General features: G+C 37.1%; 1 protein-coding gene across 27 annotated transcripts in view; it reads right to left on the bottom strand.

Moving 5' to 3' along the window:
• Positions 1-12,662, bottom strand: part of PKP4 (plakophilin 4) — a 226,927-nt gene that overhangs the window by 45,317 nt on the left and 168,948 nt on the right. For 11 of the 27 annotated variants that reach the window (XM_054679036.1, XM_054679045.2, XM_054679050.2 and 8 more), the window contains 3 exons: positions 10,670-11,219; positions 4,143-4,331; positions 1,770-1,993 (listed from right to left, as the gene is read on the bottom strand). In XM_054679036.1, the coding sequence (XP_054535011.1) occupies positions 1,770-1,993; positions 4,143-4,331; positions 10,670-11,219 (963 nt within the window). The remainder of the gene's footprint in view (positions 1-1,769; positions 1,994-4,142; positions 4,332-10,669; positions 11,220-12,662) is intronic. The other 16 variants (XM_063791218.1, XM_063791228.1, XM_063791231.1 and 13 more) reach the window with 3 other exon arrangements.

The following is a 12,662-nucleotide window of genomic DNA, read 5'->3' as shown; positions in this document are numbered from 1 at the left end:
CAAGTAGACAACTATAAAAAAACTCACAGATTTCCTTTTATACAGTAAAGATCAATAACTTCCTCAGTCTTGAGAATTTTTCAGGCCAACTGTAATGTAGCATTAATAATAAAGGCTTACAAGTGAATAAAACTATTACTTCAAATTGCTATTTTCAAAACTAAAAATTAACAGTTGTCATGAGCTTTTAATTTTGGTTTAAATATTCAAACTTCAAAGTCACCTGAATTCCAGTTTTAGCTAGAATAAATGCACCTACCAAATAATCACTTATTCACCTTACGAAATGCATTATCAGTAAAGTTTCACATAATCAAAGCTAGCCATCAGTTTTATGCATTAGACTATGAAATTATCACACTATGAATAGCTGAGGTATATTATCATACATGAAGTCCTTGTTTATAGAGAATCAACTCATATTAGAGGTCAAAACTGAAGTCTTCAGGGACACATATTAAACTCAAAGTTCTCATCACACTTCACTGCCTTTCTAGGTAGCTATTATTTTCTCTTCAGGTCCAGCCAAGGGATGGTCTAAATTACCTATAATTCAAAACTCTTTTGGGAATTTCTGCATCTATTTGGGTGCCTTAGGCCTTTGTCATTTTGAGGATTTGAAAAAACAAAATCAGTAACAGTATCTCTGACAAGCTGTAGGTGTTATTAGACAAGTTATTTTTGAAACTCCTTAAAAGTGACAAAAAGGTGGCGAACCAGGAGTAGCAGAACCAAATGCATTTATATAGCTTAAAGAATTTCAGGAATAGAAGTGAATAAGTGAAGCGGTTTTAGTGAAGCAGTGGATTTCCCACTCAACTTTAAGGTATCTTTAGTCATTTTGTTTTAATGACCAAAACCTCACTCATCATTTTAATTCACATTCATTAAAACAAATTGGTAGGCTGCTAAAAATGAATTGATAATTATAACAATTTTCCAGTGAAGCAACTATTTGTGGGCGAAGAGTGAATGAAATCTTGCATACACGCCTTAAAATAACACTAAAGCTGCTTAAAATTTAGCAACAATTTCACTCTTTCAGAAATGAAAATTCTTTTAGTTTCAAAATATCTTTATTTCCTGAATATTTTAAATGGCTTTAAGGACAAGGTCAGTTTTTCAAAATCAATCAAGTATTAAATGACTCATATTATCTTAATAAAAAATGCTGTCTACAGGGCCAAAGAAAATCAGAAGGAGGAAACGTCTATGATTTGCCAAACACTTTTTGCTTATTAGATAGAATTTCTTATAAAGACTGTCTTCTCCTAAATGTCAGAAATTGTTTTCAAAGGACCTGGTTAATAACAGCGTTATATATTGTTGACCACTATGATTGAAAACATATAACACGGGTCTTTCTCTAGTTTGTAATAACCAAATCCATTTTTTGAAGCTGTTATCGAAGAAGTCAGTCAGGATAAGGGCAAAGGGTAAACTGATCTTTCAAAGCCTTGTTTAATTCTAAGAGGCTATTCCAGGTCGTTGTCTTGATGAAATATTTCAGTGATGAATGCTGCAGATATTCCCATGGATCTGTGCCTTCTCTAACTTATTATGAAAGGATGGAAAGAAGGAATCTATCTTTAAAATGAAATTAACCTCAATGACCTATATAGCTGGAATACAACTCGAAGTATTAATATATATGGAATTAATGATAGTATAATGATAGTATAATAGACTTAGCAACTTAAAAAAGTCAAAATGGAGGAACTGGCTGACTCCTGCAATACTGTAGCCTTCTAGAGACTCCTAACTGGTACTTGCCTGGGGTCCTTCTGAATGCTGTCTATTGATGGGGATCTTGTGGTGCCATCATCAGCCGGCACTGCATGCTGAAGCCTGTTATAATTGCACTCTTGCACTCGGTATTGTATAGGCCTGTAGGGCTCCGCGTAGGTAGCTGTTGTGTTCAGAGCATAATTATTTCTTTGGTATGTAAGGGTACTTCGTTGGCTGGATGTCCTTTGTAGATTTCCAATACCTACTAGAAAGTCAACATTTTGAAAAAGATTAGTATGTTCTCCATGAGATCACACTTTAATTAAAGGTAAAACATTTTTAATTTTAAGGACTATATTTTTTGGCAATTATATAAATCGCTTACTTTTAGATTTTAAAATTCTACCTTATTAGTGCTAAAAAGGATACTTAAGTTTTTAATGTACATAAATATTTTGTTAATTTTTTAGCAAGAAACAGCAAAAGTGAAACTACAAATCTGCTTATATAGTATGTTCATTGAGGTTCAGTAACAAAACTGAGAGAAATACAAGAATCTTAGAGATAAATGATAAAATAGCAAAATTTATTAATTTCATTCTAGTGGTAAGAACAAGATATTTATTCAAATTTGTAAGTAATTAAAACCATCAAAATTTTAACACTTTGTGTACCCAGGTTACTTATTTTATTCTACAGTAGTCCATCCTTATCTTTTGGTTTTGCTTTCCATGGTTTCAGTTACCTGTGGTCAATTGTCCAAAAATATCAAATGGAAAATTCCAGAAATAAGTAATTCATAAGTTTTAAATTGCACACCATTCTGAGTAACATGAGGAAATCTGTGCCATTCAGCTGTGATCCCACTGGGACGTGAATAATCCCTTTGTCCAGTGTACCCATGCTATAGATGCTACTAGTCTGTTAGTCACTTAGCAGCTGTCTTGACTATTAGATTTACTGTCTCGACTATTAGATTTACTGTCTCAGTACTGCAGTGCTTGTGTTTAAACAACCCTTATTTTACTTAATTGTTCTATTTCATTCTTTGTTATTGTTGTTAATCTCTTACTGTGCCTGATTTATAAATTAAACTTTATCACATGAATGAATGTATAGGAAAACACATAGTATATACAGGGTTCAGTACCATCTGCCATTTCAGGCATCCACTGATGGTTTTGGAACGTATTCCCCATGGATATAGACAGACTATTATACATTTTATTTCTAGACCTGTGGATTGTAATAACACTGGAAAATCTACTTCACAAGAGGGAAAGAAGACTGATATATCAAATGATTCTACAGCTACTCCCCTAAATTACTGTATGATGCTATTACAAAGATACTCTACACTGTATTTAAAATGACTTTACTAATTATTTCAGTGGGTATCCCTCCAGTAACTGTGTACATATCTTCCTGCAATTAAAAAGATTTTAAACAATATCTATTTCTTAGTCTTATTAAAGGAATTCCTCAATTTACAGACATGAGGAAAAGTGAAATATTTCTTTATTAACGTCTATTAGAAATGGTACATTTTATTAGAAGATAAATCCCTCAGTGGATCAAACTGTCAGTTTCCTGCAAAGAACAAATTCAGATACAGTCTTCCCCACTCTGGTGTTCTAGAGTTGTACCTTTGAGGGGTTATTATTGCTACCTAGGGTTCATTTGTAAGCATGTTAATAAATTTGTGATACTTACTAAAAAAAAAAAAGTAGTCTTGAGACTCCATGAGCTAGCCGTGCAGCACAACCTGGCAGCTCACACCACCATGGGCTACAGCATCTGCTGTATGAGCCTTGATGATATGGCATAAACATGAGGACTGGCGGTACAAGGGTGTGATGCTCCAGCTCCCTGCTTTTATAAATGTCGCTATTGAATCCTGTACCAGTTTGAGTCCATTGCAAGGGGTATCTATTTCACATTCTACATTTAACTATTCAGAGAACATCCAACATTAAAAAAGGAGTAATGCCAAATACACTTGGGCTTCATGCTTGCTAAATCAAAGATGGCCAAGTAACTCATGTATGGATTTTCTCCAAAAACTTGTTTGGCAAAAGAATTACAAAGAAATATTCCAACAAGGCTTTCCTTTTGATACTGAATATGCATCTAACCCGAGGAGAGTCAGATTTACAGTTTTACAAACTTATTCCTGAATTAACAGTATAATCACTATGTTCATTGATTAGAATGTACTAAGGTAAACATATATCACCTATAAATAGGTACTAAATGAACCTGTTTTATTGCTTATTGATCTGCTGTCACAGCTGCTTATCTGACAACCAAATGGGCAACATGATTTCCTTCAAACAGGGAACCCAATCTCAATAAAACACTTCTACTGTGGGGCCTATGAAATCAGGAAACCAGTAAACAGAGTTGATGCCCACCTGAACCTGTGCGATACAACGCCGTCTGCGATCCTTGGAGCTCCACAGTTCCATGGTTTGGGCTGCGGTACACTGGGCTGTAATAGGTCCTCCCCTCATATATAGGAGTAATGTGCAAGTCGGGAGACACGGCAGAACGAAGGTCTTGGCCAAGCTGACTATGCTGACTAGCATAGGAACTCCGTAAGCCTAGAGGCACAAAAATTACATCGTTAAGAACTGAGACAATCACAGTGAGGTTAAAAACATAAACCCTAATTAAATTCCTAACCCCTGTAATCCCAGCACTTTGGGAGACAGAGGTGGGAGAGTGGCTTGAGCCCAGGAATTTGAGACCAGTCTGGGAACAGAGTGAGACCCCATCTCTACAAAAAATAATTAAAAAAAAAATTAGTTGGGTGTGGTGGTGTATGTCTGTGATCCCAGCTACTCAGGAGTCTGAAACTGGAAGATTGCTTGAACCCAGAATGTCGAGGCTGCAGTGAGCCATGATCACACCACTGCACTCCAGCCTGGGTGACCAGGTGAGGCCCTGTCTCAAAATAAATAAATACATATATACATACATAGATATATACTAAGAAAATCCTAACCAATAGGACCAAGTGTTAAGTCTAAACACTAAAACTAGTAAGTTTTACCAAAGAGAAATGCCACACGTGAAAAGGACTGCATATATATATTTTAAATACAACTTTCTCTGCCGGGCGCGGTGGCTCACGCCTGTAATCCCAGCACTTTGGGAAGCTGAGGAGGGTGGATCACGAGGTCAGGAGATCGAGATCAACCTGGCTAACACGGTGAAACCCCGTCTCTACTAAAAATACAAAAAAAAATTAGCTGGGCGTGGTGGCGGGAGCCTGTAGTCCCAGCTACTCGGGAGGCTGAGGCAGGAGAATGGCGTGAACCCGGAAGGCGGAGCTTGCAGTGAGCCAAGATTGCGCCACTGCACTCCAACCTGGGCAACAGAGCGAGACTCTGTCTCAAAAACAAACAAACAAACAAACAAACAAACAAACACACTTTCTCTTGGCAGCAGGATGAAAGTAGGTTTTCTAAGAAAAATAACAAAAAATTAAATGATTTGATACACTGAGATTCATCCTCCAGTAAGCTATTTTATGATGCTGATCAAACAGAGAATGACTTATTATTATATCATTTTCACTTTAAAAGCTTTATATGAGCAGTGGTTCATGCTGCTCTCTTCCTATCCTGCGGACCTGCCAGTCTCATTCAGTGGACAATCAGCTTCTCTCTGGGCACAAAGCCCACCATCTCGCACCTCTTTGAATCCCAACATCTAAGAGAACGCCTATATAATGTACTTGGTAAAGGCTGATGTTTAAAAGCTGTTTTGAAATGTCAATTAACTCACATATAATTTTTACAGAAAAACACTGGAAGTTTTGTGCTATAAGTTTTGTAATATTATCAGTGAACTAACATTATTATGAAATACTATTTATCATTGTTTTTCCTTTCTTTTAAAAAAATCAAACCCAAAAACTGTTTTTATAAGAACTCACATACCAGATTCTTGTTTACCTTCTTTCTAGTATAAAGAAAAAGTACAAAGTTAGTAGTACATGAACATTAAATCATTTTAAATATTTTGATTCAAACTGCTAATAACTAATGTTTACACATGGGACTCATGATAAAAAGGTATACTTCAAACCCAAACATTTCAATTTCTTAAAAAGACTGAATATTTTCTATATTATGATGCTCAGAAGTTTGTGACTTCCATTATTGGTAAGTAAAATCTGTCACTTGTAAAAATATCAATTAAGGGTATATCCCAAATATAAGAGAAAGCACAAACATATCTGAAGCCAGTCAGCATATATTTGCTTTTAAAAAAATGGCAAATCATTAACAAAGTAAGTAATTATAAAAAGGTAAGATTGGCCAGGCACGGTGGCGCATGCCTGTAATTCCAGCACTTTGGGAGGCTGAGGCACGTAGATCACGAGGTCAGGAGTTCAAGACAAGCCTGGCCAAGGTGGTGAAACCCCGACTCTACTAAAAATACAAAAATTAGCTGGGCATGGTGGCAGGCGCCTGTAATCCCAGCTGAGGCTGGGCAGAGAATTGCTTGAACCTGGGAGGCTGAGGCACAGAACTGCTTCAATCTGGGGGCTGGAGGTTGTAGTGAGCCGAGATCGCGCCACTGCACGCCAGCCTGGGCAACAGAGTGAGAGTCTGTCTCAAAAAAAAAAAAAAAAAAAAAGATTGCTCCCATCCTGTTAGCTCAGTTAATCAAATCACAACTAAAAGCAAATGGACCTGAATAAGAGTGCTAATTACATGTTGGTTAGTGAGGAGAGGCAAGAAAGTTAACACATGCATAAAGCTTCTAAAGTGAATGATTATTACCTACCCTGGACAGCAATGTGACATGGAAAGAAACTAAACGAATCAATGTGGGTTTTAGCTACTGGCTCCCCTCTTGCTATAACGAAGACCACAGGTTTATACAATCTTATAACTGGGAGATTATCCAGCCAAACCTCATTTCAAAACTGAGGAAACAGAGTCCAAAAGGAAATGTGATTCGCCCCCATTAGAGAGCTACTTCCTTGCCGAGCTGACAGGAAAGCACAGGTCAGTGTTCTGTCATTATACACCCAATACTGGACACAGTTATCCCTCATGGAGCAACAGCACATGGTGAGGAAAAGTCTGAACTCCACAGAGCCCTCCACAAACACCAGGTTAAAAAGGAAGGTAAGCACACCAAGAAGGGGGCCATGGAAACCAACTTTAAAGATGACACTGTGATTGCTATTGCAAAATTCCCTTTTGAGGATTTCAGCTTTTTAGGCACTGGCCAATTTCTCATTATTATTATTATCATTTTTAGCAGAGTCTAAGCTCTATTTCTTTATGGAGCCCATGAATACCTTAGACAAAAGTGCACAGTTTTTGTTAACAGTGACATAAAGCAGACAGGTGAATGTACCTAGTCCTCGATAATCTTATCATTATGAGGTGCTATTGTAACACCCAACAGAGCCACAGACACTCACGACTCAGTGCAAGACACTGAGGATCATTTACACTTGGACAGAGCCAAGCCGAAGACTGGATGCTTCTGACATCGGTTGAGTCCTCATGTTCCCACTACTGCACAGGGATGTGAAATAAGACAAAGCATTCTGCATCACGATTACAATGTTATATTCTCATTCTACAAGTATCTGGCTGGATTCGTCACTGGAATCCATGCAATCTGAAAGGTTTTGTAAGCACAGACTATGATTTCATGAGAAAGGTAACAAAATGAGCTTTTTGCTTTTAGAAATATAAAAAATAACCAGCAGATGTTCACTCGTTATAGGATCATTAGTAAATTGGAATTACTATTATGTGATAGGCTATAATGGGAAATAAAAGACTTAGAACTTTAGTGGGATGTAGCACTTTCTTGATATTAAGAATCCTTCTGAATGACATAATAAATAGTAGTAAACTATTTTTGTTTACCCGCTCGTGTGTTTAAAAACACAAGTACACAGTCCTATAGATTAGCATTTTAAAAAATTACAGTAAATAGCCTCTGTAGATTAAGTAAAATGAATATGTGTAGACAGCTCACTATAATTTACTATTATTGAAACTGGAATTCAAATAATTATGTTCTATAATTGGTATTAGAAATAATTTTTTCAGGGCTGGGTGTGGTGGCTCACACCCGTAATCCCAGCACTTTGGGAGGCTGAGGCGGGCAGATCACGAGGTCAAGAGATCGAGAACATCCTGGCCAACATGGTGAAAACCCGTCTCTACTAAAAATACAAAAATTAGCCGTGCATGGTGGCAGGCGCCTGTAGTCCCAGCTACTCGGGAGGCTGAGGCAGAAGAATCGCTTGAACCCGGGAGGCGGAAGTTGCAGTGAGCCGAGAGCGTGCCACTGTACTCCAGCCTGGTGACAGAGCGAAACTCTGTCTCAAAATAAATAAATAAATAAAAATAAATAAAAAATAAATAATTTTTTCAGAAGCATTTCCACTGATTAATTTTTAATAACATTACTTCCCCTTCCAAATAATGGAAAACACTGATACACCACTGCATTATTTATCCAACCAATACTTTCTATTTGCAATTCCACAAACATATTAGTTTAGCTATTATTACAGTGATTCCATGTGATTAAAAATATTTATATTTATGGCATTAGAAATAAACATAAATTTATCTTTCAAAGATCAATTCTTTATCTCCTCAAAAGTTTTCTTTACATGCCATGATTATTCTGAAATGAACATTTTAGAGTATATATATATATTTCTGTAGTTTGTATCATTTAAATTATGATCACCAAATACCCAAGTCCCTGAATGTAGTACAAAACATTGCTTATCAATTAGCAGGCTATTAGTCCTTTGAAATCAAGAACACTTTGCTTCTTGAGAACACTGCAGTATTTCTAGAAAAAAATTACTGAGAGGCTAGGCCTAAAAAATAGACATTATATATATATTTCCCCCCAAGACACAAACTCTAATTTTACCTGCATTGTCAGAGAAACAGACTGTTTAAACCAGAGGAAATGAGTCCTCTTAGGGTTAAATATGGAGACAATAATTTATGTGCTGGCTTCCTTCCTCCAGTCTCCTCTCTACTCTCTTACAAGCAGAGATTTCTGCATAGCTGTTCTATACACACGGGGGAATATGGAAGTCCTCAGAACTATTTATTTTCTAAGATTTCCTTGGGAGGTAGAATTTCATAAATGATTCCTACATCATTTTGCTGCATACTTTTCAGAGGCATTCCAGAAAATATCTAAGTCAAGCACACTTCTTGGATAGATGAATGAAAAAGAGGTGGTTTCTCCACTAAGAATTTCTTTGAGCTCAAAAATCAAGTTCAATATAAATTCTCCAGGCAAAATTATTCAATCACAAAAATCTCAAAAAGGCTTAAATTTTCTTAGAAGACATAAAAAAGATACTAATTTTACTATGTAAGAATGTTAAACAGTTTTGTAAATTAAAACCAAAATGAAATAAAAAGAAGTGACAAAATGGAAAAAATACTTGAGAAGCATATTACGAGGTGCTAGCTTATCTCTAGTAAAAAAAAGCTTTCACGAATTATAAAAATAGACAAAAGACTTGAACTTGTAGTTTCACAAAATGAAATAAAGTCGTTGATGAACAGATTAAATCTTCAACCTCAGTCATAACTCAATAAAAGCCCTTAAAAACAATGAGGTACAGCTTTTTACCTATCAGATTGGCAAAGATGAAAAACTTGGAATATGCAGCACTAGTGCAGTGTAGACAAGGTATAGACAAACAGGCACTCAAACTACTGGCAGAAATATAAATCCGTGTGTAACCTTCTTAGAAGGCAATTCTAAGTAATATCTCTCAAAGTAAAAATACACACATATTTTGATGCAGCAATTCTACTGGATCCCAGTTACCCTAGTACTTATGTGAAATATGCAGGGAGAACAATGTATATACTACATCATCTCTAACAGCTAAACATAACAAACAACCTAACTGTCCATTAGTAGGAAAATGACAAATAAATTATGATATATCTATAAAAAATGGGTCCCATGCATCTATTAAGAATGAGGTAGAGCTCTTAAGACATAGTTAGTGAAAAGAACAAAGTATAGAAGATCTATATGATAGAATTCCATCAGTAGAAAACACAATGTGTGTGCAGATTTGCATGGATTGCATATATTTGTAAATGCAAAGAAACATTCTGAAAGCCACATCAACTGTGATGGGACTGGGTGAGGGTAAAAGGCTTTCACTTATTTCAATATTTTCCCATATAGTTTTAATTTTTACCATTCTGTATATGTTACTTTTAAAATATAATTTAAAACACTAAAGTTAAATTGCATTTTATTTAAAATAACCAAATCTTTACACCATGTAGGAAACCCTCCACGAAAAACCCTGAAGTTGGAACAGCTGTATTAGGGACCCGGTGTCTTTCTGCTTTAATAGGAGTGGCATGTAAAAGTGATTTATAAGCGCTTTGTGCATTTACCGTTAAAATGCCAAAATCAAGTAGGGGATAAAATTCATAGTCTAGTCTATACTACCAAAGCATTTCTAAAGAAAAAATTTAAACATTTAAACAGATATTCTGATACCACCTTTTAACATAACTTTAGGGTATGTTTAGGGGTAGGCCTGGCTGGTAAAAAATATTTCATTAAAAAAAATTAGTCAACTGCTTAGAATTGCAACTAATACTTATGAAATGCAAAAAAAGCACATTTTAAACCCTAATATTTAGTGGGAAAATATTACAAAAGAGTTATATCCATTGCAAAAGGATTCTATTGATATAAATGTATATAATTTCATGTATTAAGAATTACAGAACCTGAAAGACAAGTTAACCTTAAGTTTATAGTTTAAAATCTGAGATTAAAAACACGAATGAGCCTTTTCCACCTTTTCATTCTTTGTTTCAACTTAAGTTACATAGAAGATTTCCTCACTGGGTTTTATGTAGCACTGTCACCTTGTACGCACCTGTCAGGCTGTCTGGCCTGGGTGGAACCATCCTCTCATAAATGTCATACTGCTGCTGTCCGAATTGCTCCATGTCATGAACAGTCCTTTGCAGTGAAGGTCCCAGATGCTGTGGTACGGCGGTCATCCCTGAGCGTTTGGGGGACGACGACCCCACCTGGCCTTGGGATGGGGAAGCTACTCGAGTCTGTGCATCCGTCAGGGTCAGTGGGGACCCCACTCTGGCGGTGGTTTGGTATTGAGGGGTTGGTCCGTTGGGATTGGAGGTCTGCCGGGAGGTGACTGACCCAATCCGCCGTATAGCTGTTGGGGAGGCGGGTCTCTGTGAGTACGGAGAGGCTGCCCGCGCAGCAGGTAATGTGGTGGAGGAATATGCACTGGGGTTCAGAGGTCGGGGGTCGGTCACTGACGGAGAGCCAAATCCACTACCCAGAGAAGTTCTCAGCGACCCCCTTGAAGGAGACACGCCTGTGCTGATAACATAAGAAGGAGACTGTGCTCTAGATGGAACTGAACTAACTCTTCTCATGGCCCGATTGGCTACTGATGGCTGATGAAAGGGGGGGAAAAAAGAGAATGGGTTTATCCAGGGTTTTGTGTTCATTGCCATTACAAAAGAAATACACATAGCTCACTACAGAATGTGAATCCACTATTTTAGGCATCTAAGATTCTTTTCCTTTTTATGCTTTGAGCCAGACATTAATTTTTCCTCACGGTGCTTTAGTTGTTTTACTTTTTTTTTTTTTTTTGGTGGTTTAAACCAAATGCTAAAATTAACCTGTAAAAAGAGATCTGAAGACATTTAATACTCCTTTTTTATCTTTACATTTTTAACTATTGCCTATGCATTTTTCACAGCACATAAAATGTTTTATTCTAAGTGTTACATGTAATTCATGAGCGTGAAGGGGCACCAGAACAATGTACTTACTTCATTCCCTATGAAGCAAAGTTTGGCCAAGGCATTGCATTTATGTAAAACAAAAATTTGAATATAATTTGAATATATCAGTCTAAATGTAGCTAGTGGAATATTTATCATTGTTTTTCTTTATGGGTTGGTCCCATAAACAAAAGGAACATGTTCTTTCATTGTGGAATAAATGAACATTTGGATCAAGTGTGGGTCTGGCGCTCTCCACTGTGAATTTACTTTGGGGAACAGCTTGGCTACACAGGTGCTCTAGGCAAATTTGTTGATTCCTTTAGATCAAGCATAGCTTCTCACTTTAGCCATTTCTTTTTACCTCTTCTGATCTATGAGTTCTTAGCTTTAATTGGTGGATTTAAAGAGATGCAAAAAAAAGGCACCCCCAAATCTATTCCAGCAGGAGGAATGGTCAAAGCCTCTTTTGGGTTCTTGGCCTAGACAGCTGGAAAAGACCAGGATGGAAAGTGAACATTTCTGCCATTGCTGATTCTACTCTGAATCTGTTGATTCCTGCAATTACAGCAGGTGCTGGACACTGTTTTTCATGCTGTGCAACAATAAAAAGGAATGGTTAGGCTGGAGAAGGGGCCCAAGGGAAACATGTATGGGAAAAAGGAGAGCCAACTGAGAAATAGACATTAGGGCTCCAGGTTAGAAGACTAGGACCAGGCTGCTCTGTTACCTCCTTAGTGGCTGCTAGAGTCTAGTTGTCATCAACCCACATCCACTTTTAGGTGGGGAGGTAAGGAAAGAAGCAGGGATCAGATGAGGGCTTTGTATACCCTTAGAGGTCATATGAGGATGTCTGCTCTGCCTCCAGGTGTCGCATGAAATTGGGCTGGCTGAAACACTTGCAGTGAGAACTCACTGTGTGTTCAAGTTCAACAATTTTAGGAAGGCAATAGCAGGGGAGAAGACATGGGGAGGAAAGAGGATGGTAAACAACAAGGCAAAAAAGATGGGGTTTAAAAATTAGTAGACAGCTGGAAAGTTAACAAGCATGATTGGGGCTGGGTGTGGTGGCTGACACCTATAATCCCTACACATTGGGAGACTGAG

The sequence above is a fragment of the Pan troglodytes genome, chromosome 13, assembly GCF_028858775.2.
Source record: "Pan troglodytes isolate AG18354 chromosome 13, NHGRI_mPanTro3-v2.0_pri, whole genome shotgun sequence".
Taxonomy (NCBI): domain Eukaryota; kingdom Metazoa; phylum Chordata; class Mammalia; order Primates; family Hominidae; genus Pan; species Pan troglodytes.
This window is presented reverse-complemented; position numbering and strand designations above follow the sequence as displayed.